Source organism: Nannospalax galili, unplaced genomic scaffold (genome assembly GCF_000622305.1).
Source record: "Nannospalax galili isolate Female #2095 unplaced genomic scaffold, S.galili_v1.0 scaffold221, whole genome shotgun sequence".
Taxonomy (NCBI): domain Eukaryota; kingdom Metazoa; phylum Chordata; class Mammalia; order Rodentia; family Spalacidae; genus Nannospalax; species Nannospalax galili.
In genome coordinates, this window is record NW_008344592.1 from 328,727 (window position 1) to 351,598 (window position 22,872).

The 22,872-nt window shown below is 44.6% G+C and overlaps 1 protein-coding gene across 4 annotated transcripts in view; it reads left to right on the plus strand.

Moving 5' to 3' along the window:
• The window catches only part of Cep250 (centrosomal protein 250), a 68,068-nt gene that overhangs the window by 23,495 nt on the left and 21,701 nt on the right, over positions 1-22,872 (plus strand). For all 4 annotated transcript variants that reach the window (XM_029567207.1, XM_029567210.1, XM_029567209.1 and 1 more), the window contains 12 exons: positions 2,014-2,121; positions 3,079-3,240; positions 3,722-3,900; positions 4,349-4,531; positions 6,372-6,516; positions 8,183-8,329; positions 10,495-10,725; positions 12,518-12,711; positions 13,511-13,638; positions 13,816-13,985; positions 19,088-19,255; positions 19,657-19,791. In XM_029567207.1, the coding sequence (XP_029423067.1) occupies positions 2,014-2,121; positions 3,079-3,240; positions 3,722-3,900; positions 4,349-4,531; positions 6,372-6,516; positions 8,183-8,329; positions 10,495-10,725; positions 12,518-12,711; positions 13,511-13,638; positions 13,816-13,985; positions 19,088-19,255; positions 19,657-19,791 (1,950 nt within the window). The remainder of the gene's footprint in view (positions 1-2,013; positions 2,122-3,078; positions 3,241-3,721; positions 3,901-4,348; positions 4,532-6,371; positions 6,517-8,182; positions 8,330-10,494; positions 10,726-12,517; positions 12,712-13,510; positions 13,639-13,815; positions 13,986-19,087; positions 19,256-19,656; positions 19,792-22,872) is intronic.

Here is a 22,872-nt window from a genome sequence, read left to right on the forward strand (position 1 = left end):
CTGGAGCAGAAAGGCTATGAAAGAACGGCTGTCTTTACATCTCTGAAGGTCTGGCATTGAGGAAAGCAGAGTTGATGGGGAAAAGATGCTGACCAGTTTAATGTGTTCCAGGGCAGAACCAACATCAGTGACTAGAAGTTAAAGATAGGGTAGTAGGTTTTGTCTCAAGCCAGAGCTGTCCATTTGGACAGTCTGTGAGGTTTTAGTCACTGACTAACATCTGCCAAGGATGTCTCGAAGATGAGATGTCAGAATCCCTGGCTTGATTCCATGTTTCCTTTCATCTCAACAAATCTTCAGATCTCTGATTTTAGGCAGCTCCTAAACCTCTGCCACATGCACTCCCTCATCCACGTTGGGAGCCTCTGGAAACCAGACTTGTTTGTGCCCTTTTGATTCCTTTTTATTAGAAATTTGCTGTTTCAGACATCCACAAGACTTAAATCACACAAGGAATGAAGTTGGAGTGTAAAGATTCTGGTTTTCCAGGGCTCTCATAGACAGTATTCACTGCTGTGGGGGACTTGAGCTTAGTCTGAAGGAAACGGTGAGGTGTGGTAGGGATTGTCAGACACGGAAGAATAAGTGTCTACTCTCAGAGGCATCCATTCTTCAACTCAGTGGAGGTCTTGCCATATAGCTCATGCTGGCCTCCAACTTGCTTATGTAGTCCAGGCTGCTCTTGAACTTGAGATCCCTCTGCTTGAGCCTCCTGCATGCTGGGATTACAAAAATCTCTCAATTTACAAATTGATTCAAAGTTTGTATAGACCAAATGAAACATAGTTGCATGGCTGTGTCTTCAGACCTTCACTAATGGAAGCATAGTAGGAAGGAAGAGAGGTAATCTGAGTCTTCAAGATTATTTCTAGTTTTGGGGCTAGAGGTTTCTCTTATTTTATTAGCCTTTGATCTCAGACATCAGTTTACTATTTGAAGACAGCAGTTATGCCCCATCAAATAACAGCTCTTATTTATTTAGTTTTTTTAATGGGTTTTCTTTTTTAAAAAACTTTTATTTTAATTTTATGTATATGAGTGTATTGCCTATATGTTTGTAAGTGCATCGGTGTCATGCAGTGCCTGTGGAGGTCAGAAGAATGCATCAGATCCCCTGGAACTGGAATTACAGACCGTTGTTAGCTGCCATATGGGTGCTGGGTCCCGGGTCCTCTGCAAGACCAGAGGACCTCTTAACCACTGAGCCATCTCTCCAGCCCCATGATTTTTCTTTTTCAAAAAAATCTTTTATTTATTTATTTATTTTTTTTTTTTTAATTTTATGTGTATGACTATATTGCCTGCATGTATGTAAGTGCACCTGTGTCTTGTGATGTCCATGGAGGTCAGAAGAGGACGTCAGATACCCTGGAACTGGAGTTAGGGACAATTCTTAGCCACCATATGGGTGCTGGAAACCAAACCTAGGTCCTTTGCAAGAGTAGCCAATGCTTTTATCCACTGAGCCCTCTCTCCAGTGCCTATTTTGTTTTATTTTGTCTTTTTGAGACAGGGTCTCCCTGCAGCCCCAGGTGCCCTGGAACTCACTGTGTAGACCAGGCTGACCTTGAACTCACAGAGATCCACCTGTCTCTGGCTCCCAATTCGATTGCTGGAATTAAAGGTGGGCGCTGCCATGGCTGGCCCAGCTCATATTTATTTAGCATTTGCTTTATACTAGGCAGTATGTTGAATAATTTCCATGCCATTTTTCATTTAAGCCTCCAAACAAATTTGTAACACAGTTGCTGTTAATGATTCCTATTTTAAGAGAAAAGAAGTTCAAAGGAGGAATTGCCTCAGGTTACTAAGCTGGTCAGTGATAGAGCAAGAACCATAATCTAGGCAGTCTGATTTGGAGCTTTTAGCCATTTAATTGGAATATTTTATCACCATTTCATGGTGTCTTCAGATAGGGTCAACAGAACAGACAGAATGCAGTTGATTTCTCCTAGGGTTATGCATTTTGTTTTGAAAGTTTGATTCTTAGGCTGTATTCTGTTCCTTTACCAGGAGACAAATCATGCGGAGTTAATTGAACATGAAGCATCTCTTAGTAGGAATGCCCAAGAGGAGAAGTTGTCTTTGCAACATGTGATTAAAGATATAACACAGGCACTGGTAAGCTTCTTGTCACATAACTGAGCAGAGAGTACTTCGCTCTTCTCCATGTGACTTCCATGTCCTCTCAGCCTGCCTTGATTTCTAGGCTGAGGTTTGGGTTTAGAGCCATGTAAGGATCAGTTCTCTTAGTGTAGATGAAGATTGGGACCCTAAGGGTAGGTCAGCATTCATGTCCGGGCACCATGGTCAGCATTCATGGTCAGGCACCATGGTCAGCATTCATGTCCGGCCACCATGGTCAGCATTCATGGTCAGGCACCATGGTCAGTATTCATGATCAGGCACCATGGTCAGCCATTCATGGTCAGGCACCATGGTCAACATACATGGCCAAGCACCATGGTCAGTATTCATGATCAGGCACCATGGTCAGCATTCATGGCCAGATACCATGGCCAGCATTCATGGTCAGGCACCATGGTCAGTATTCATTGCCAGGCACTGTGGTGGACAGTCCTCTTGTTACTTGCTGCATTCTCAGGCCATAGACTGAATTCTGTCTTTGTTATTGCATTTTCTTCTCTTTTTTTGTTACATATTTTTTTTATGTGTTTACATATTTGCCTGTATGTATGTAAATTGTCATGCAATGCCTATGGAGGCCAGAAGAGGGTACTGGATCCCCTGGAACTGGAGTTAACGGATGGTTGTTAGCCACCATGTGGGTGCTGGGAACAGAACTTGAGTCCTCTTCAAGAGCCACTCTCCAACCCACTCTCCACTGAGCCATCTCTCCAACCCACTTCTCCCTTTTAAAATTCCTCACTTATTATTGTCCCAAAGAAGGTTCTAGACTGATTGCTAATTCTAGACTTAGATGCCCAAAGATGGAGAGTTGTAGAAACCAGCCATTCTTGCTCCTAGATCTCCATCCCTGGCCCTGCCCCAGGGAGAGGGCCTGAGAAGGAAAAACCTCAGTGTTACGTCTCTCTTTGATGCTGGGTTGGATTTCAGGCCTTGGTGGAAGAAGAGGACAGTATGGCCCAAGGCTCTGTTCATGATGAGAGTGCAATGCAATTGGACTCTGGTGGATTCTCCCAGTTTGATCCCCAGGACCCAGACAAGGTTGTTACTCTGGTGCGTTCAGTGTTGACTCAGAGACACCAGGCTGTACAGGTAAGAAGCCCCAGGGTTGCTCCTCAATCACAGGGAAGGGTGTCTTAACTAATCTGTGTCCCAGGTGCCCCTCCGGCCTAGATTACCCTTTTCAGCTGACTAGTTATAAGGCGTTAAGTTGACATCTTAAAGTTGCTAATAGAATCTGTCTGCCCAGTGGTGCTTGTGGCTATCAGGTATGTGCATTCTCTATGCTAATCACATGCATATAATTTTTGCGTACCATTCAACAAAGAACCCTGAGAGAATGTAGATGTTCCCCAAACACCATTCCCTCATGCCACTATGCATTTGAAGATGATGAGCTCTAAGACTCTAGAGCCACAGAGCTTGATAACCTCTGATTCACTGACATCCAAACTGGCTACATCTCTATTCTCAGCTGACTGTTGTACCTACCTCCAATCTCTTTGCCTTGAAATCCCTCCTTGCCTTTGGACTCGGGGTTCATCGTCTCATTTCTGTTGCTCTCTTTCCACAGGACCTCAGGCAGCAGCTTTCAGGTTGCCAGGAGGCTATGAGCTTCTTGCAGCTGCAGCATGATCAGTGGGAGGAAGAGGGCAAGGCCCTGAGAGAGAGGCTACAGAAGCTCACCCGGGAGCGGGACGTTCTGTCAGGGCAGACCTTGGGCCTTCAGGGAGAGGTGGAGACTCTCAGCAAGTGAGCAGGCGGGCTCATCATCCCTTCCATGCGTGGTTCTTTGATGGTTTTGTTTTGTGGTATTAGAATTCAAACAGAGCCTTAGGCTTGCTAGACAAGCACGCCATACCACTGAGCCCTGGCCCATGTCTTATTTTTGTCCTCATTTAGCTACTTACCCATCACTGTCATGTTTGATAACTCTTTCTATTAATTGTTTAACTATCTCTGGAGCACAGATGCTCAAGGCTGCTTTGCTTTTTTTCTACTAATTCCTGTGGGACAACCATTTGGGTTTGGGGTCTTTAAGATCATAGTAAATGATTTCCTGCCTAATATATATAGTAATAAATAATTTATATATATTAAGTCGAAAGGAAACTGCCTTTTCTTCCCTTTGACTCTCCATTGTCTGCTTCCAGTGAAGATTTTTGGTCCTGGGTCTGCTCATCTCTGATCTGCATTTCAGGGAGCGAGAGCTGCTGCAAAAGGCCAGGGGAGAGATGCAGCAGCAGCTGGAAGTACTGGAGCAGGAAGCCTGGCGCCTGAGAAGGGTGAACATGGAGCTGCAGCTGCAGGGGGACTCTGCCCAGGGGGAGAAGCAGGAGCGGCAGGAGGAGCTGCACCTAGCTGTCCGAGAGAGGGAGCGTCTGTAAGTGTGACCAGGGCCACAGGGCCAGGCCTTCTTTCACCTTCCCTACCTGCTCTTCTCTCTTAGTGGAAGACCTACAGCCTGCATGTGGTGGGTTCACATTAGCTTACTGCTCTTTTTGCAGAAAAATGAGTACAGAAAGTACATCCAGATCTTATTGAGCACATATAGGGATGAGGGACTGTGGGAAATACAGCAATGTGTCTGATGAGAAGACAGACGAGCAGTCAGCTGTGACATGAGTCCAGAGGAAGTATGAGCTCACTAGCACTTCAGACTTTGGAAGCACAGGAGCAACAGTTAATGACTGAATGCCTGAAACAACTTTATGGAGGAAGGGGTAATTTTGAGTGGGCCTTGGCCTATTTTAATTTGTAGAAAGAAGGGCCAAAGGGACAGAATAGCAAAGAAAAGGAGGCAGAAGGTTTGTGGCATGTTCCGAGTAATAAGTTAGCTGCTAAAAGACAAGACATGCTTGGAAGTGATGGAAAATAACTGGTCAGGATGGGAAATCCAGGGTTAGTGGCCCCACTCACCTGTAACTTCTACTACATGATATTGCAGAAAGAACAAGGATTTTACAGTGGGACAAAAGTTTGGTGCAGGTTGTGTCTCTGCACCCTGACAGATTTTTTTTTACAAAGTGTATTTACAAAGTGGGAATAAGGTATTTGAAAAGTTGTTGAAAGCATTAGGGCAGTATTTCAGAAAATGTCACTGTAGGGCTGTTGAAATGGTTTGGTAGGTAAAGGAGCTTATTGCCAAACCTGATAACCTGAGTTTGATTCCCAGGACCCACACGATAAGAGAAAACTGACTCCTGTGGGTTGTCCTCTGACCTCCACATGTATATTGTGGCCCTCTCCTCACACAAGTAAATAAATAATTTTCTTTTGTCTTTTTGAGACAGGGTCTCCCTGTAGTCCCAGCTGGCCTAGAACTCACTGTGTAGACCAGGCTGGCCTCAAACTCACAGAGATCCGCCTGCCTCTGCTTCCTGAATGCTGGGATTAAAGGTGTGCACCACCATACCCAGCCAAGAATTTTTGTAATGCCAGCATGGAGCCTGGTAAAGATTCCTTCTCTGCTGGCATTTCCCCTTCCTTCCCTGTGCCATAGTTACTTACACCTCATAAACACAAACAGTGGAGGCTTAAGGAAGCTTGAAGGACTGCCAAAAGGGTCATGCCTTGTGCTAGAAAGGACATGCCCTGTACCAAGGGGAAGGACAGATAATCTACACAAATAATGATCTGTTTAAAATTTAGTTTACCTGACTTGATAATATAGCTATATAGTCAAAAGTCAAAGCTATTTAAAAGGTACCTGGTTATTATGGATCATGCCTGATATCCTAACACTTTGGAGGCTGAAACAGAAAGATTGGTGTGAGTTCAAAACTGTCCTGGGCTACATAATGAGTTCCAGACCAGCCAGGGCTACAGAGAAGACCTTGTTTCAAAAAACAAAACACAAAAATTCTACCTCTTTAAAAAGATATGTGCAGAAAAGCCTCATTTCTGTCTTTGCTTTCTCTGATTGCCCTTCCTCGTATAAGTAACCATTTAAAATAATTTCTTACTGATCTTTCCAGTCCACTTCATGCAGACTTAGGCATTCTTTCTCTTGCTTTTTTGCATAAAAGGTAGCACAGTATATTTACTGTTCTACGCTTTGATTTTTCTTACTTGCGATGTGTTAGAGAACTTTCCAAATCAATTTTTAGAAACCTTCCACATTTTTTTGCATAGGTGCATAGGAAAAATAATTATGTTCTTGATACCTATTAGGGTGTGACCATTTCAAACACTTCCTGTAGATTTTTCTCCTTCCTTCTTAGTCAGGAGACATTGGTGGGCCTGGAAGCCAAGCAGTCAGAATCACTAAGTGAGCTGATCACTCTTCGGGAAGCCCTGGAGTCAAGTCGCCTGGAAGGAGAGTTACTGAGGCAAGAGCAAACTGAAGTAGCAGCAGCGTTGGCCAGGGTATGGAGGCATCCTTACTTGCTGGGCAGATTTGCAGAAAACAGTCATGCAGGCTCATTCTTCACCCTTCAAACCTCAATTCTTCACGTTTATGTCCCTAATTACTGGGCTGCTTCTGGTCCTCTCTCTTGCAACACGCCCTCTATATTGGAATTAAATGAGTTTTCTAAAGTATAATTCTGGTTATGTCAGTCTCCTAAAACCATTCATTGGATGCTCAACTCTAGTACCACATTCAAAGCCCTTCAAATCTGCTCAAACTGTTTCTGGCCTCCCCTTCCCAAACCTACCCTCACTCCCAATGTCCTTTGCTCCTGCCACAAAGGATCATTTGCATTCTCAGCTGGGTCATGTTTCTTCATGACTTTAATGAATTGTGTATACTTTTCTCTAAACTTTGACTGCTTCTTTCCTCCCACACTTTGTGAACCATTTCTCATCTGTCAGCACTCAACTGTCAACTCCCCTACCGAGCATTTTGTACTCTCCTAAACTGAATTTATGCCTTCTTTGAGTTCCCAGAGTATGGCAGTGTGATGAAGAATTATGGTGATGCTTGAATAAAAACAGCCTAACTCTTAGCATCCATTAAAACGAAGAGTGAGGCCTGATCTGTTCTGAGAACTTGTCCTTTCAATTTTCTCCCAGAATTGTGCTCCTGAATAAAGGCCTTGCTCTCTCTTTGTTGAAGCAGTACATCCAGCATGAAATGGGGGAAGGAAAAGCATAACCTTGTCTTATCAGGGAAGGATTTAACCTTTCTGAGTCCTATTGACCTAGAAAATTATGCACACCCTTAAGCAGATGCTATCTGTCTATTCTCACCTGTTGTTTGCAGCATAAATGAGGTAACTTGCTACTCCCAAGCTGCTCTCGCCTTTGATGTTTATTATATTTATTTTTTATGTATATGAGTATTTTGTCAACATATGCACAGAGGCCAGAAGAAGGAGTCGGATCCCCTGGAACTGGAGTTACAGTGTTAGCCATGATGTGGGTTCTGGGAACTGAACCTGGGTCCTCTTCCAGAGCAGCCCATGCCCTTAACCACTGAGCCATCTCTCCAGCCCCAGTGCTTGGCATTTTCACAACACATACACACACATACTTATATTGTTCTGGGTCGGGGCAAGGAAGGATCATGAGGGACTCAAGCTATATGTTTAGGTTACAAGAGGAGCCCAAAGCCTAGTAAGTTTGTTTACATTATAAACAAGCTGAGATAGTGTTATATGATCTTAAAATATAAGATTAACTTTGGTTTCAAGGTTAGGTAAGATTCCACTTGTCTGGAAACGACATTCCCATGGTTCCCCCTTGTTTCGTAAAAGAAGAAGCATGTCCATATTTGTAACAGAAGGCATTCCCAAAAAAGCCATTCCTACACCAACATTCTTTGTGCTTATAGTGTCTATAGTGTTGTGACAGCTGTAGATGTTTATACATCTTTCTGTGTTTCTATGTTGTCAGCTCCCTTTTCATGAACAAAAGAATGAATGAATGAGCAAAGGACTGAATGAAAAACTTTAGAATGTAAGGGAAGAGATGGAGTGATTGTTTACAAAAAACAAGCAAACAAATGAAAAAACATGCTGGGAATGTGACTGTTTACTGTTCCAGGAAAACTGGATATAGGAAACATTTTAACCCCCTTTTTTTTTTTTAGGCAGAACAGTCCATTGCAGAGCTGTCAAGTTCTGAGAACAGCCTGAAGGCAGAGGTAGCTGATCTTCGAGCTGCAGCTGTCAAGCTCAGTGCCTTAAATGAGGCTTTGGCTTTAGATAAAGTTGGGCTGAATCAGCAGCTTCTCCAGGTGAGCAAAGATTTGTCTGATTCCCAGGATAGAGCTGGCCCTTGTCAAAGGATTAGCTGTGGCAAAGCTGATGCTTTCAACAGGGCAGAGAGTCCTCAGTGGATTAGGCAAAGGCAAATCAGCTCCCAAGTGTAGCTCTGAAATGAGCAAAAGAAACACAGTTCAGAGGAGAGCAAAGGATTCAATTTAACCACTATAAATATTCCTCTCCTGAACCTCCAGCTGAACCTTTGAACTTTAGCTCAATGATCAGGACCAGGGAGAAGGCTGTGCCCCTGGAAGCAGGACTAGGTTTTTAATTCCATTTGGTGAGATAGAATTGGCCAAATAGCCTAAGACCCCCCAAATCCTCTCAATTGGTTACAAATTCAATCCCTAATTTTATTTATTTATTTATTTATTTATTTATTTATTTATTTATTTATGGTCTTTTTGAGACAGGGTCTCCCAGTAGACCCAGCTGGCCTGGAACTCGCTCTGTAGACCTCAAACTAGAGGTCTCAAACTAGAGGTCTGCCTGCCTCTGCCTCCCAAGTGCTGGGATTAAAGGCATGTGCCACCATGCCTGGCACTTAACCCCCTAATTTTAAAAGGAGAAATTTCCTGTTTCCCCTGAGCCCCAGATGTTGTGTCTTTCATTATTCTGTTGTGGGTTTGGGGAGGGGTGGTGTTGGTCTTTTTGAGACAGGGTATCCCTGTAGCCACAGCTGGCCTAGAACTCGCTGTGGTGGCCAGGTTGTCCTTAGATCTTACAGAGATCCTCCTGCCCTCTGCCTCCAAGTGTTGGAGTTAAAGACATGTGCCACCACACCCATAAATAATATTTTATTTATTATTTTTATTTTACCTGTATGAGTGTATTGCCTGATAATATGTAAGTGTACCTGTGTTGTGCAGTGCCCACGGAGGTGAGAAGAAGATGTCAAATCCCCTGAACTGGGCAGTTAGCCGCCATGTGAGCACTGGGAACTGAACCTGGGTCCTCTGTAAGACCAGAAAATCTTCTTTTTTTTGTTGTTGTTGTTCTTTTTTGAGACAGGGTCTCCCTGTAGCCCCAACTGTCCTGGAACTCACTATATAGACCAGGCTGGCCTTGAACTCACAGAGATCCGCCTGCTTCTGCCTCCCAAGTGCTAGGTTTAAAGGCATGCAGCACCACGTATGGCCCAGCCAATCCTCTTAATCACTGAACCATCTCTCCCGCCCCTGTTTTTGTTTTTTGTTTTGAGACAGGGTCTCACTATATAACCCTGGCTGGAATTCACAGTGTATGGAATTCACAGTGTAGATCACACTGGACTTGAACTCACAGAGATCCAGGTGCCTCTGCCTGGATTAATGGTGCTGGGATTAAAGACATCTACTACTACACCTTCCTTTTTTTTTTTTTTTTTTTTGAGGTACTGTTTCCTGTAGCCTTGGTTGATCTCTTGAACCTCCTACTTTCACCTTCTGAGTGTTGGGATTGAAGGCATGCCCCACCACACCTGGGATTGTAGGCGTGCTCCAGCACACCTGGGATTGTAGGCATGCTCCAGCACACCTGGGATTGTAGGCATGCCCCAGCACACCTGGAATTGTAGGCATGCTCCAGCACATCTGGGATTGTAGGCATGCCCCAGCACACCTGGAATTGTAGGCATGCCCCACCACACCTGGAATTGTAGGCATGCTCCAGCACACCTGGGATTGCAGGCATGCCCCAGCACACCTGGGATTGTAGGCATGCCCCAGCACACCTGGGATTGTAGGCATGCCCCACCACACCTGGGATTGTAGGCATGCCCCACCACACCTGGGATTGTAGGCATGCTCCAGCACATCTGGAATTGTAGGCATGCCCCTCCACACCTGGGATTATATGCTTGCCCACCACACCTGGGATTATAGGCATGCCCCACCACACCTGGCTTTATTCTGAATTCTTTGAAAGCAAGAGTTTGCCTTTTTTATTTTCAATTCAGCATCTGACCCATGTAGTACTTAGAATATAGGCACCAGATCAAATGAATGGATTCTACCTCTCTTCACAGCATTCCTGTGTTCACCAGTCAGGATCAACTCATGGCTCACATGGATTTCAGTTGCAGCACCTGGAAAGGTTTAGGGAAACTATAACCGCTTTCCCTTGATACCCTGTGCTCCCTTCTCTTTCTGGCCAGTAGTTGGAGCAGGATAACCAGTCTGTGTGCAACAGAGTGGAAGCAGCAGAGCAGGCGAGAAGTGCTTTGCAGGTGGATCTGGCACAGGCAGAATGGAGCAGGGAAGCCCTGTGGGAAAAGAAAACTCACCTGGAGACTCAGCTGCAGAAAGCAGAGGAGACAGGGGCTGATCTGCAGGCCGAGCTTACGGGCATCCAAGAAGAAAAGGAAGAGCTTAAGGAGAAATTAAATGAGGTGAGAAGACAAAACTGTCATATCACATTAAGGTACTATGTACTCTCCTGGTGACTAATGGTGATTCGGGGTGAAAGGCCTTACTTCTTAGACGTGACCAGTATTATTACAGTATATTTTCCTACTTCCTATTCCTAGTTTAAACTAGATGGTTTTCCTATGTGCTCTGCTGGCCCCTCATACTTATTTCAACCACTACGGCCTTTGTTTTGTAATCATCTGTTTGAATGTCTTTGAGGGTAAGGCTATGTCTTTGCTATCTTAATTTAGTCAACTAATTGGTTTATTTATTTATTTATTTATTTATTTGGTTGTGGGTTTGTTTTTTTTTTTTTCCTCTTTTTGAGACAGAGTTTCCCTGTAAGCCCCAGCTATCCTGGAACTTGATATGGAGACCAGGCTAGCCTCAATCCCACAGAGATCTGCCTGTCTCTGCCTCCTGAGTGCTGGGATTAAAGGAGTGCACCATCACACCCAGCATTATATAAAGGCAGAATATCAGAATATCATTCTGTAGCTTTGGCTGGCCAGGACTCACTTTGTAGACCAAACTGGCCTCAGACTTGCAGTTATTCTCCTGCCTCTGCCTCCCAAGTTCTGAGATTACAGCTGTCATGCCCAGCTAAGGCCTATGTCTTTCTTTTATTCCTGTAGCTTTTATCTCAATGCCAAACATATAACAGTAGGGTACAATACATTTTTTTCTTGAACCAATATATTACCTGGCCCGAAGATCATCATATTGATTACTTTTGTTGTTGTGACCAAATACCTGACAAGATGCAACTTCAAGGAGCAGAGGTTTATTATGGCTCACAGTTTAAAGAGACAAAGTCCATCACAGTAGGGAGTCCTGAGGAGACACAGTCCCTCACAGTGGGGAGTCATGAAGAGACACAGTCTCTCACAGTGGGGAAGTCATGAGGAGACACAGTCCCTCACAGTGGGGAGTCATGAAGAGACACAGTCTCTCACAGTGGGGAAGTCCTGAGGAGACACAGTCCCTCACAGTGGGGAGTCATGAAGAGACACAGTCTCTCACAGTGGGGAAGTCATGAGGAGACACAGTCCCTCACAGTGGGGAGTCATGAAGAGACACAGTCTCTCACAGTGGGGAAGTCATGAGGAGACATAGTCTCTCACAGTGGGGAGTCAGGAGACACAGTCCATCACCATGGGGAGTCTGGAGGAGACACAGTCCCTCACAGTGGACAGTCATGGCAGCAGGTCATTCTGTGGAGGCCAGAGTGTTTGGCAGTTTCTTGCTTACATCTCAGTGCATCAGGAAGCAGAGGAAGGGAATGAGTTACTCCACTGGTTTTTCTCCTGTTACCCTTTTTATTTAATCTGAGACTCCAGATCATGGGTTGGCACCACCCATTCAAGGTAGGTTTTCCTCTCAGTTAAACCTCTCCAGAAACATCCTTAGACACACCTAGAGGCATGTCTCCTGGGTAGTTCTAAATTATCAAGTTGATTCTCCGGCCATACAGTCTCATTGACTTAATACTCAAGATTTCCATTCACAGAGTCCCTTCTCAGGCCACTGGTCACTTTCTTCTTGGTATATATATATGGGTCCTGCTGTCCCTAGCACACACAGTGTCTTGCTCATAGGAGAGCATCCTCTTGGTTGGTCAAGGAAATAAATAAATGCCAGTTATTACGTGAGAAATGCCTAAGGGGTCACAGTTCTGGGCCTGGACTCTCTGAAGAGCTAACAGCCCTGACCTGATGGCACTAGCCCTGGGTGCTGCCTCTACTCTGTATCTCACCAATTTCTTTCCTTCAGGCATATCACCAGCAGGAAGCAGCCACAGCTCAGCTAGAGCAGCTGCATCAGGATGCAAAGCGACAAGAAGAAGTGCTTGCCAGGGCAGTGCAGGAGAAGGAGGCCCTCGTAAGGGAGAGGGCTGCTCTAGAGGTGCGCCTGCAGGCTGTGGAGCGGGACCGACAGGACCTTGTTGAACAACTTCTGGGGCTCAGGTAGGGTCCACATTTAGTTCATCCAAGCACAAAGAGCTTTGCAAGGCAAGGGGTAGCTAAGTAGCTCCCTGACTTATATATAAGTTCTAAATGAGTTGTAGATTTATGATTTCCCCCTTAACTTCTCCAGATAGTCAGTACTTAGAACCCAACTCCTCTTAAGGAAGGGTAAGTGGGGGCTGGAGAGATGGCTCAGCAATTAAGAGCACTGGCTGCTCTTGCCGAGGACCTGGGTTTGGGTCCCAATACTCACAAGGCAGCTAACAACCATCTGTAACTCTAGTTCCAGGGAATCTGACTCCCTCTTCTAGCCTCTGCAGACATTGTACCACATCAGCAAACTTACATGCATGCAGACAAAACACTCATACACATAAAATAAAAGTAAAAAATTTTTTGGTCTTTTTGAGACAGAATCTCTGGGTAGCCCCAACTGGTCTGGAACTCGCTATGTAGACCAGGCTGGCCTCAAACTCATAGAGATCTGCCTGCCTCTGCTTCCCAAGTGCTGGGACTAAAGGTGTGTGTGACCATACCTGGCTTAATTATTTTTTAATTCTTAAAAAAGAAGCCGGGCGTGGTGGTGCACCTTTAATCCCAGCACTCGGGAGGCAGAGGCAGGGGGATCTCTGTGAGTTCGAGGCCAGCCTGGTCTACATAGTGAGTTCCAGGAGAACTGGGGCTACAGGGAGACCCTGTCTCAAACAGACAGACAAAAAAAAAAAAAAAAAAAAAAAAAAAAAAAAAAAACCAGAGGGACTTGATAGATAAAATTCTTCCTGCTTCTCAAATCTCACAGTTCAGCCAAGGAGCAACTGGAGAGCAATCTGTTTGAGGTCCAACAGCAAAATTCTGTGATAGAGGTCACCAAGGGACAGCTAGAAGTCCAACTTCAAACTATTACTCAAGCCAAGGAAGTAATTCAAGGTGAGAGCCCCTCTGGGATGGGGCATGCTCCATTCCATGGGAATATTAACAGCCAAAAGGCAGTGGGAGGCTTTCTCCAGCCAGACTTAGGGCCTCTGGGATGGGAGAGCAGGGAGAAACTTATTAGGTAAAAGGAGTGGAGCGGAGGTTCACAGCTGATCTTGTCTGGCATCCTAGGGGAAGTAAGGTGCCTGAAGCTGGAACTGGATGCTGAAAGGAGCCAGGCTGAGCAGGAACGGGATACAGTAGCCAGGCAGCTAGCCAGAGCTGAGAAGGAAGGGCAGGCAGCCCTGGAACAGCAGAAGGTGGCTCATGAGGAGGAGGTGAACAGGCTCCAGGAGAAATGGGTAGGTGATGGATGTGGTTGGGGATAGGTAGTATGTGTTTGTGTGTGTGTGTGCCTGTGTGTGTGTTGCTTATTTGTTTTTTGAGACAAAGTCCTGGCTGGCCTGAACTCACAGGCCAGTGTCAAACTCACAGAGATCCACCAGCCTCTGCCTTCCAGGTGCTAGGGTTTAAGGCATGCACTACCACACCAACTACTTAACTTTAAAAAAGGGGTGGGGGAGTAGTTTATTTATTTATGTTTGTCTGTGTCTTTGTGTCTGTGTATTATATACATGTGTGTGGGTGCACACAGAGGCTAGAAGAAGACATTGGATCCCTTGATTCTGGAGTTAACACTTGTTTATGGGCTACCAGACGTGGGTGCTGGGATTTAAACTCTAGTCCTCATGATTGAACAAGCAAGGGCTCTTAACTGCTGTGCCATCTCTCTAGCCCCATGCCCTCTTATATCTTGATGGCCCAGTAGTTTTAATAGTGACTGCCTATAGTTAGACCAATCCTAATAATTAGTAAAGTTTTTAGAGGTTACATTCCCTATTCTATTTAGTGCCTATATCTCCTGGACATAAGCACTTCTCCATGCCAAGCACCATGCTAAATGCTTTACTCACATAATAAATGTAGATAAATATTTAGAGAAGTCACTCAAGTTTACATGCCAATAAGTGACAGAACGGGGATTTAACCACATGATGCGCATAACTCACTGGTAGAATGTGACCTCAGTATGCAGGAAGCTCTGGCTATGATCCTCAGTACCGAAAGACAAAACTTGAAAAAACTCAAACTCCTAACCATTTATGCTAAGTCTACTTCTATGATAGTCCTACCAAGTGGTTCCTTAGCTTCTGTTGTATTCCAATATTAGCTGCCCACTTATTTCAGTTAGATTTAGTTATTGAAAAATTCATGTTAAGGGGGCTGGAGAAATGGCTCAGCAGTTAAACACTGAAGAGTGTATACGGCTCTTGTGGAAGGCCGGGGTTCAGTTCACCCACATGGTGACACACAGTGCTCTGTAACGCCAGTTCCAGGGATTCCAACACCCTCTTCTGGCCTCTGAGGGCACCAGGCATGCATGTGATGCATGTTCATACATTCAGGCAAACACCCATACACAGCAAATAAAAATAAATCTTTTTTTTCTTTGGTCTTTTTGAGACAAGGCCTCCCTGTAGTCCTAGCTGGCCTCAAACTCACTAGGTAGACCAGGCTGGCCTCGAACTCACAGAGATCCACCTGCCTCTGCCTCCCAAGTGCTGGGATTAAAGGCGTATGCCATCATACCTGGCCAAAAATAAATAAATCTTTAAAAAGAAAATCTATGGTAAGCCAAAATCTATTACTTTTAATCAGTCTTAGATTTACTTGAAATTCCTCCCCAGCATGGTTGCTTTTCTCTACATGTGGTACAGTGTACTCATGTCCCAGCGTGAATTTGACATTTTAAGAAATTTTACTAGTTAGACATGGTGGTGCATGCCTTTAATCCTAGCACTTGGGAGGCAGAGGCAGGCAGATCTCTGAGATTGAGGCCAACCTGGCTGATACAGTGAGTTCTAGGCCAGCTGGGGCTACAGAGACCCTGTCTCAAAAAAAAACCAAAATTTTTTTTTTTTTTTTTGCAGGGGCCATTTATTTATTTGTGCCTGTATATATGCATAAGTGTGTGCATACCACCACACATGTATAGAGATCAAAGGGCAACTTTTGGGAATTGGTTCTCTCCTACCAAATTGGTCCCAGAGATCAAACTTAGGTTATCAGGCTTGGTAGCAAGTGCCTCAACCTTCTGAGCCATCTCACAGGCCCAAATGTGGCACTTAAAAAAATATTATTATTGTGTGTGGATCTCTGTGAGTTTGAGACCAGCCTAGTCTACATAGGCCAGCCAGGCATGCTTGTGGAGGTCAGAGGACAACTTTTGGGAGTCAGTTCTGTCTTTCCAGTATAGATTCTGGGGGTGGAACTCAGGTCATCAGACTTGTGTGGTGAGTGCTTTTACTTTCTGAGCCATCTCATAGAATTCGGCACTTTGAACTGAGCATAATATTCTGATTATGGTCTAACCAGCAGTGATAGACTGCTACTTCCTGTTTTGATATCATAGAATTACTTCTCTGGTTGCTGGCCTTAGCACACTTTAGCACATAATAAGCAGATAGCTTAGTTTAGCTTTGCTTTGTTTTTTTTGGTCTTTTTTTTTTTTGAGACAGGGTCTCCCTGTAGCCCCAGCTGTCCTGGAGCTCACTATGTAGACCAGGCTGAACTCACAGAGATCCGCCTGCCTCTGCCTCCCAAGTGCTGGGATTAAAGGCGTGCGCCACCATGCCCAGCTGTTTTGTTTTTTTAATACTTACTGCCATTAAAATTCATCTTTCATGGGGCTGGAGAGGTGGCTCAGCAGTAAGAGCCCTGGCTGCTCTTGTAGAGGACCTGGGTTCAGTTCCTAGCACCCACATCTGGGCCCACCTGGGCTAACAACCATCTATAACTCCAGCTCCAGGAGATCCAATATCCAATGCCCTCTTCTGACCTCCACAGGCATTGTATGACACAGGCACATTGACATCCATTTAGGCAATACACTTATATACACAAAATAAAAATAATAAAATGCTTTTTAAGAATTCATCTTTCTCCAGGCATGGTAGTGCACACCTTTAATCCCAGCACTCAAGAGGCAAATGCAGACAGATCTCTGTGAGTTCAAGGCCAGCCTGGTCTACGTAGTGAGTTCCAGGACAGCTGGGCTACAGGGAGACCCTGTCTCAAAAAGAAAAAAAAAAAAAAAAAAAGAATTCATCTTTCACATATCCTTATTGTTGGCTTTTTGAATCAGAATGTAAGGTTTGTCATTCATGATGGTCCAGTAGTTGGTGTTACACACTGCTGCTCCTAGTCTAGTAGTCCAGCTGCTATTTTGGTCACTAACTGGTTCAGGCAACCTTAGTTGAGTACTTACTGTCTGGCACAATGCTGGTTGTTGAGGATACAGTTGAAAGTGAACTAGAAAGCTAAATGTAGTGATACACATCTGTAATCCCAGCTCTCAAAAGGCTGAGGGAGCAGAATGGAAAGTTACAGGCCAACCTGGACCAGAGGGAGACCTTGTCTTCGAATAAACAAAAGCAAAATTTTTAAAAATACCAGGAAACTAGCAAACTAGACCTGGTTCTCCTGGAGGTTGAAGAAGTCTTGGAGTAAGAAAAGTGTCACACTAGTAAGTGACCTTGAAAGTTCTATAAAGAAAAAGAGCCAGGCATTATGAGAAAGAATAACAGGGGACCCTTTGGCTTGTTTGCACTAGTAAAGCCTCTGTGAGGAAGTGTCAGTTAAAATTTGAGGAACAAGGAAGTGAGGAGGAGGCAGGGAAGAGAATTCCAGGAAGGAATTCTGGAGCAAAGCCGTAGGATATGGAAGGGTCTCATGTGGTCTAGAATCATAAGACCAGTTTAGCTGGAGCATGCTGAGAGGTGGGAAAGCTACACAGTGTGTTGAAAAAGCTGGAACACTGGAGGCACTCCTGGTCACCAGAGATGACAACTTTACCAACTGTATTAGTTACTTTTCTTATTGCTGTGACAAAATACCTAACAAAAACAACTTAAGGAAGGAAGGTTTCCTTGGGTTCATGGTTTCAAGGGACTTTAGTCCATCACAGCAGGGAAAGCATGGTGGAGCTCATGGTGACCCAAGTGTGTGGCAGAACCTCCTCACATCTTGGTGAACCAGGAATGAGAGCATTCATTATCTTTAGAGATTGGCCCCTAATAACCCACCTCCACCAGCCAGGGCCCACCTCACAAAGGCTCCACAATCTTCCAAAGTGGTTCTATCAGTTAGAGAATAAATATTCAAATACAGGAGCCTAATGGGAGAATTTCATATTCAAACCATAACATGAGCATTTCAGAGGAAAGGCACAGGAACTGCTGATGTGATGGTGGCATTAGTGCTTAGGTACTAATGACTAACGTGTGCTAAGCCCTGGTTAGAGATTTAGACCACTTACCTACTTACCTCATTCCTCAAAGCAACTCTAGAAGGACACTGTTGTTATTTCCATTTTTATACCTCAGAAAACTGAGACATGGAGATGTTTAGAAATTAACCAAAATCAGAGCTGAGAATATAATCCAGTTAGTAGATTGCTTGCCTACCATGCCTAAACTCTGGCTTCAGTCCCCAATATTGCTGGGCATGTCAGGGATGAAGAGATGGCTCAGTGGTTAAGAGCATTGACTGCTCTTGCAAGAGAACCCCAGTTGAATTCCCAGCACCCAAATAGCAGCTAACAACTGCCTGGAACTTCAGTTCCAGGGGATCTGATGCTCTTCTGACCTCCGCTGGCCCTGCACAACACCGGTGCACCTTACCTACATGTAGGCAATACACTTATACACAGATTTTTTTAATTAACTAATTACACCTGTAATCCCAGCATTTGGGAGGCAGAGGCAAATGGATCAGAACTCATGTTTGCGTACATTACAAGTTTGAGGCCACACTGAGCTACATGAGCCTTTTAAAATGAAAGAAAGATAGGCAGATCAAACTAATATTGGTAGATTAAAGACTGTCAGCCAGGCAGCCTGACATCAGAACCCTTTACCACCAACCTGATAACCTGACAGACAGTCTGGACTAGCTAGGAGAATGGAGAAAGGCTGTGATCAGGAGTCAGTTTCTGGGAGAATCTTCCTAATCTCTTGTATAATATAGGGAGATATCTATGCTGAGCCAGATATGATTTGGGGAGGGTCAATGTGGCAACCCTGAGCAGGGAGCCATTCACCTGTCTTATTACATTGTTGCAACTGCCAACCATGATGTGGTGGCTTTTAAAATAACAAATATAACTTATATGAGGTTTAGAATGCACATTTACATGTATTATAACACTTGAAAAAATAAATCACATTTGACTCATAACATTTGGTGATACATATAAGTCAGGATTAAGCCTCACTTCAGGAATCAGAAGACAGGCATAGAGCAGTACCCAAGTCACACAGTGAGGGAATAAAGAGATTCTTACTGCAGACCAATTCTCCTACCTCCTCTGGTTCTAACAGCATGGTTTCCTTCACATGCTCAGGAGAAGGAGCGCTCCTTGCATCAGCAGGAGCTGGATAAGGTCCTTGAGACCCTAGAGAGGGAAAGAACAGAGCTGGAAATGAGGCTCCAGGCACAGCAGACAGAAACTGAGGCACTCCTTGCACAGAGGGAAGAGGACCGGACCCAGGCCGAAGGCACCTTATACCAGGTAAGCAACTTGGAGAATTGGAACCATGTGATTGTCTTTCATTTCCCCAACCTCTTATGTTTCCACTCCTAAGAGTGGGATGACAGGAGGACCTCCAGAAGAGAGTGTAGCTGCCCACTTTGCTGCTAGTGAGTGGGGTGGTCCTGCACTGTTAGCTGCAAGGCAGGCAGTATGTCATACTTCCTGAAGGAGGGCCAACATTTACCACATCCTGTCAGTTTGCAAACCAGTGACAATCTTTATACTTCCTGGTTCTAAGTCAATGGGCTTAGACCGTCCTTTGCTTTCTGCCCTCAGCCTATTTGTTGGAAGATCTGTAGAACAGATTGGATGTGCTTATGGCCTGTGTGAGCATGAAAACCCGGAGCCATCAAGTCCTTGCCTTTCCTGCCCTTCCACAGATGCAGTTGGAAACCGAGAAGGAGAGAGTGTCCCTCCTAGAGACACTGCTGCAGACCCAGAAGGAGCTGGCAGATGCCAGCCAACAGTTGGAACGGCTGAGGCAGGACATGAAGATTCAGAAGTTAAAGGAGCAGGTATGGAGGGTGGTCCTGGACATTCATTCACCCATCCAACAATGAATAGTTCTTTGATACTTCTTATGTAGCAGACGCTGTATGAGAGGCTGGTACATTACAAGTACATAAAGGTGTGTGGCCCCAAATCATGGTTCCTGCCCTCAAAGAACTTGCATACTGATGGCAGAGACAGAAAAGGAGCAGACATAATAAGTACTGTAAAGAAAATAAAAATAAATAGGGGGCTGGAGAGATGGCTCAGCAGTTAAGAGCACTGGTTGCTCTTTCAGAAGACCCAGGTACTGTTCCCAGCACCCACATGGCAGCTAACAACTGTCCATAACTCCAGTCTCAGGGAATCTGATACCCTTTTTTGACCTCCAAGGGCATTGTACGACACGTGTGCACTTACATACATGCAGGCAATACACTCATACACATAAAATAAAAATAATAAAATTTTAAAAAAATAAAGAGACTGGAGAGATGGCTCAGCAGTTAAAAGCACCGGCTGTTCTTGCAGAAGACCCAGATTTGAATCCCAGCACCCACATGGTGGCTAACAACTGTCCCTAACTCCAGTTCCAGGGGAACTGACACCCTCTTCTGTTCTCTGTGAGCATTACATGACATGGGTACACTTACACACATGCAGGCATAACACTCATACACATAAAAAAAGGAAGAGAGAGAGAGAGAGAGAGAGAGAGAGATAGAAAATAAGTAGGATGATATGATTGAAGGGATTAAAAACAGGCCATAGTCAGGAAAGACCCCACTAAGAAAGTGATATTTGAGCTGAGACTTGAAGGTTAAAAGGATCTAACCCCATGGTACAGCATAGATGAACCTTGAAAATATTATGCTGAGTGAAAAAAGCTAGACACAAGAGGCTGTATATTCTATGATTCCACTCGTGAAATCTTCAGAAGAGGCAGATCTGTAGAGATAGTAGTGTAGTGATTAAAAATGGGGACAATGGGGTAGAGAATGGGGAATGACTGCTAATGACATGCTTCTGGGGTGATGAAAATGTCCTGCAATTGACTATGGTAAGTCAGGTGTGGTGGCTCATGCCTGTACTCCTAACAGTGGGGGAACTTCTGATCCTCCTGCCTCCACCTTTCACACATGTGGTCCATTCAACATACATGCAGGCAAAACACTCATACATATAAAATAAAAATTAAATTTAAAAGCAGAGATGGGACATGATTTTATGTACTCATATGTGTGTGTATATATATATAATATGTATTATTTTTGTGATGCTGAAGATCAAACCTAGGGCTTTGTGTATGTTAGACAAATATTCAACTACTGAATTACAAAGCCAGCCCAGGATATCCTTTTTTTTTAATTCCAAAGAGAGGCAATTTTTAACACATTTTTCCAGAAATAACTTGAAGCATGTTACATAAAAATATTTTCAATGTCCAAGCATGGTGGCATACACCTTTAGTCCCAGCACTCAGGAGGCAGAGGCAGGTGGAACTCTGTGAGTTCAAGGTCAGCCTGGTCTACATAGCAAGCTCCAGGCCAGCCAAGGCTACAGGAAGACCCTGTCACAAAAAAAAAAAAAAAAAAAAAAAAACTTTGGTAGAATAATGAAGACTTCCATTAGCTCTGTTCGTTTTGTTTTGTTTTGTTTTTGGAAACTCCAATGAGTTAACGAGTTTTTTGGGCTTGATAACAGAGCATAGGATTTATTTACAGAAGAGTGGCACCCCCACCATTTATGGCTGTGCTGGAAAATCCACTCAAATGTAGATCTGTGAGTTCCTGACAGCTGCACAAAATGGCGAGAGAAGTACCTCGTCACATTCGCAGTTTATATATCCTTAGCCCCTCCCCCACATGCAGCTAAGGTGGACTGATTGGGTGGGAGGGGTAACTGACTCCCCCACCAACACCTTGACAAGCGTGGGAAAGAGGTGTGACTATAGCTTGCCAGCTTAGTGGTTGGAGGACACTTCCAGGTAACACTCCACCCCTTCCTCTGGTTCTTACATTCTTTCCACCAACCTCTTCTGCAAAAGTACCTGAGCCTTGAAGGGGGTGATAGGTGTGGGATGATCCTTTTCCCATTGTGGCTAGGCACTGGACTTTCGGGTCTCTGCGTCATCTGTTTTCTATGGGCTATTGGCCCATTTCAGTGGGATTCCATCTACTATAAGAACACAAACAGCAAGAAACAAGAACATCTAAACAGTGGCTGCTATAACTTAACCTATGGGCCTAAACACAAATGCTTGGATGGTAATTTAGCAGGTGCATCACATCCATCTAACAAAACAATTGCAGTGGCTTCCCCACTAGGGCCTATATCCTCCCTGCCATAGGGGGTTGGCCTGGTCTACAGTACCTGATGTGTGTTACGCCTCTAGGAGTGGGCATTATATCCAATAGAAAATTTGCTGGTTGTACACTAGACTCACCACTATCGCACCAGCTGGAACATTTTGTTTGGCATGTTGATAGTGCAGCATGTGGGGTCTGTCGAGCAGAATTATAGGGGACAGTTCTTCCCCAGCCACCTGCATATCACCTTCTGACACTATGACAGCCATACATCCAGTGGTAGGGAATTTCCAGCTTAGTCCAAGCTTCATTTCTCCCTCTCCCACGCTCACATCATGTGTTGTCTGCAGAAATAGGTTTTACTGTCTACTTCCAGTGTACAACCAACATTATTGGCAGTGGACTTTATTGCTTTGGGGACCTCTAGGACCCCTCTGGCCAACAGCTCATGGGGGGGAACCCACCTCTGGCACTGGGATATTCATTTAACAACCGTATGGCTTCTGGTAGGGCTTCCTTTCATCCCCATAGGGTTCCTTCTGTGCTTAAGGCTTTTTTTCTTTTACTGTGTATCAGATGATATCTTTTTTTATTACTATTATTTATAGTTAGGTTTTTTTGGTTCTTTTTGGGGGCAGGGTCTCCATGTAGTCCTAGCTGGCCTAGAACTCACCATGTAGACCAGGCTGGCCTCGAACTCACAGAGATCCACCTGCCTCTGCCTCCCGAGTGCTGGGATTAAAGGCGTGTGCCACCATGCCAAGCTACATTTTATTTTTAATTATGTGTGTGTGTCTG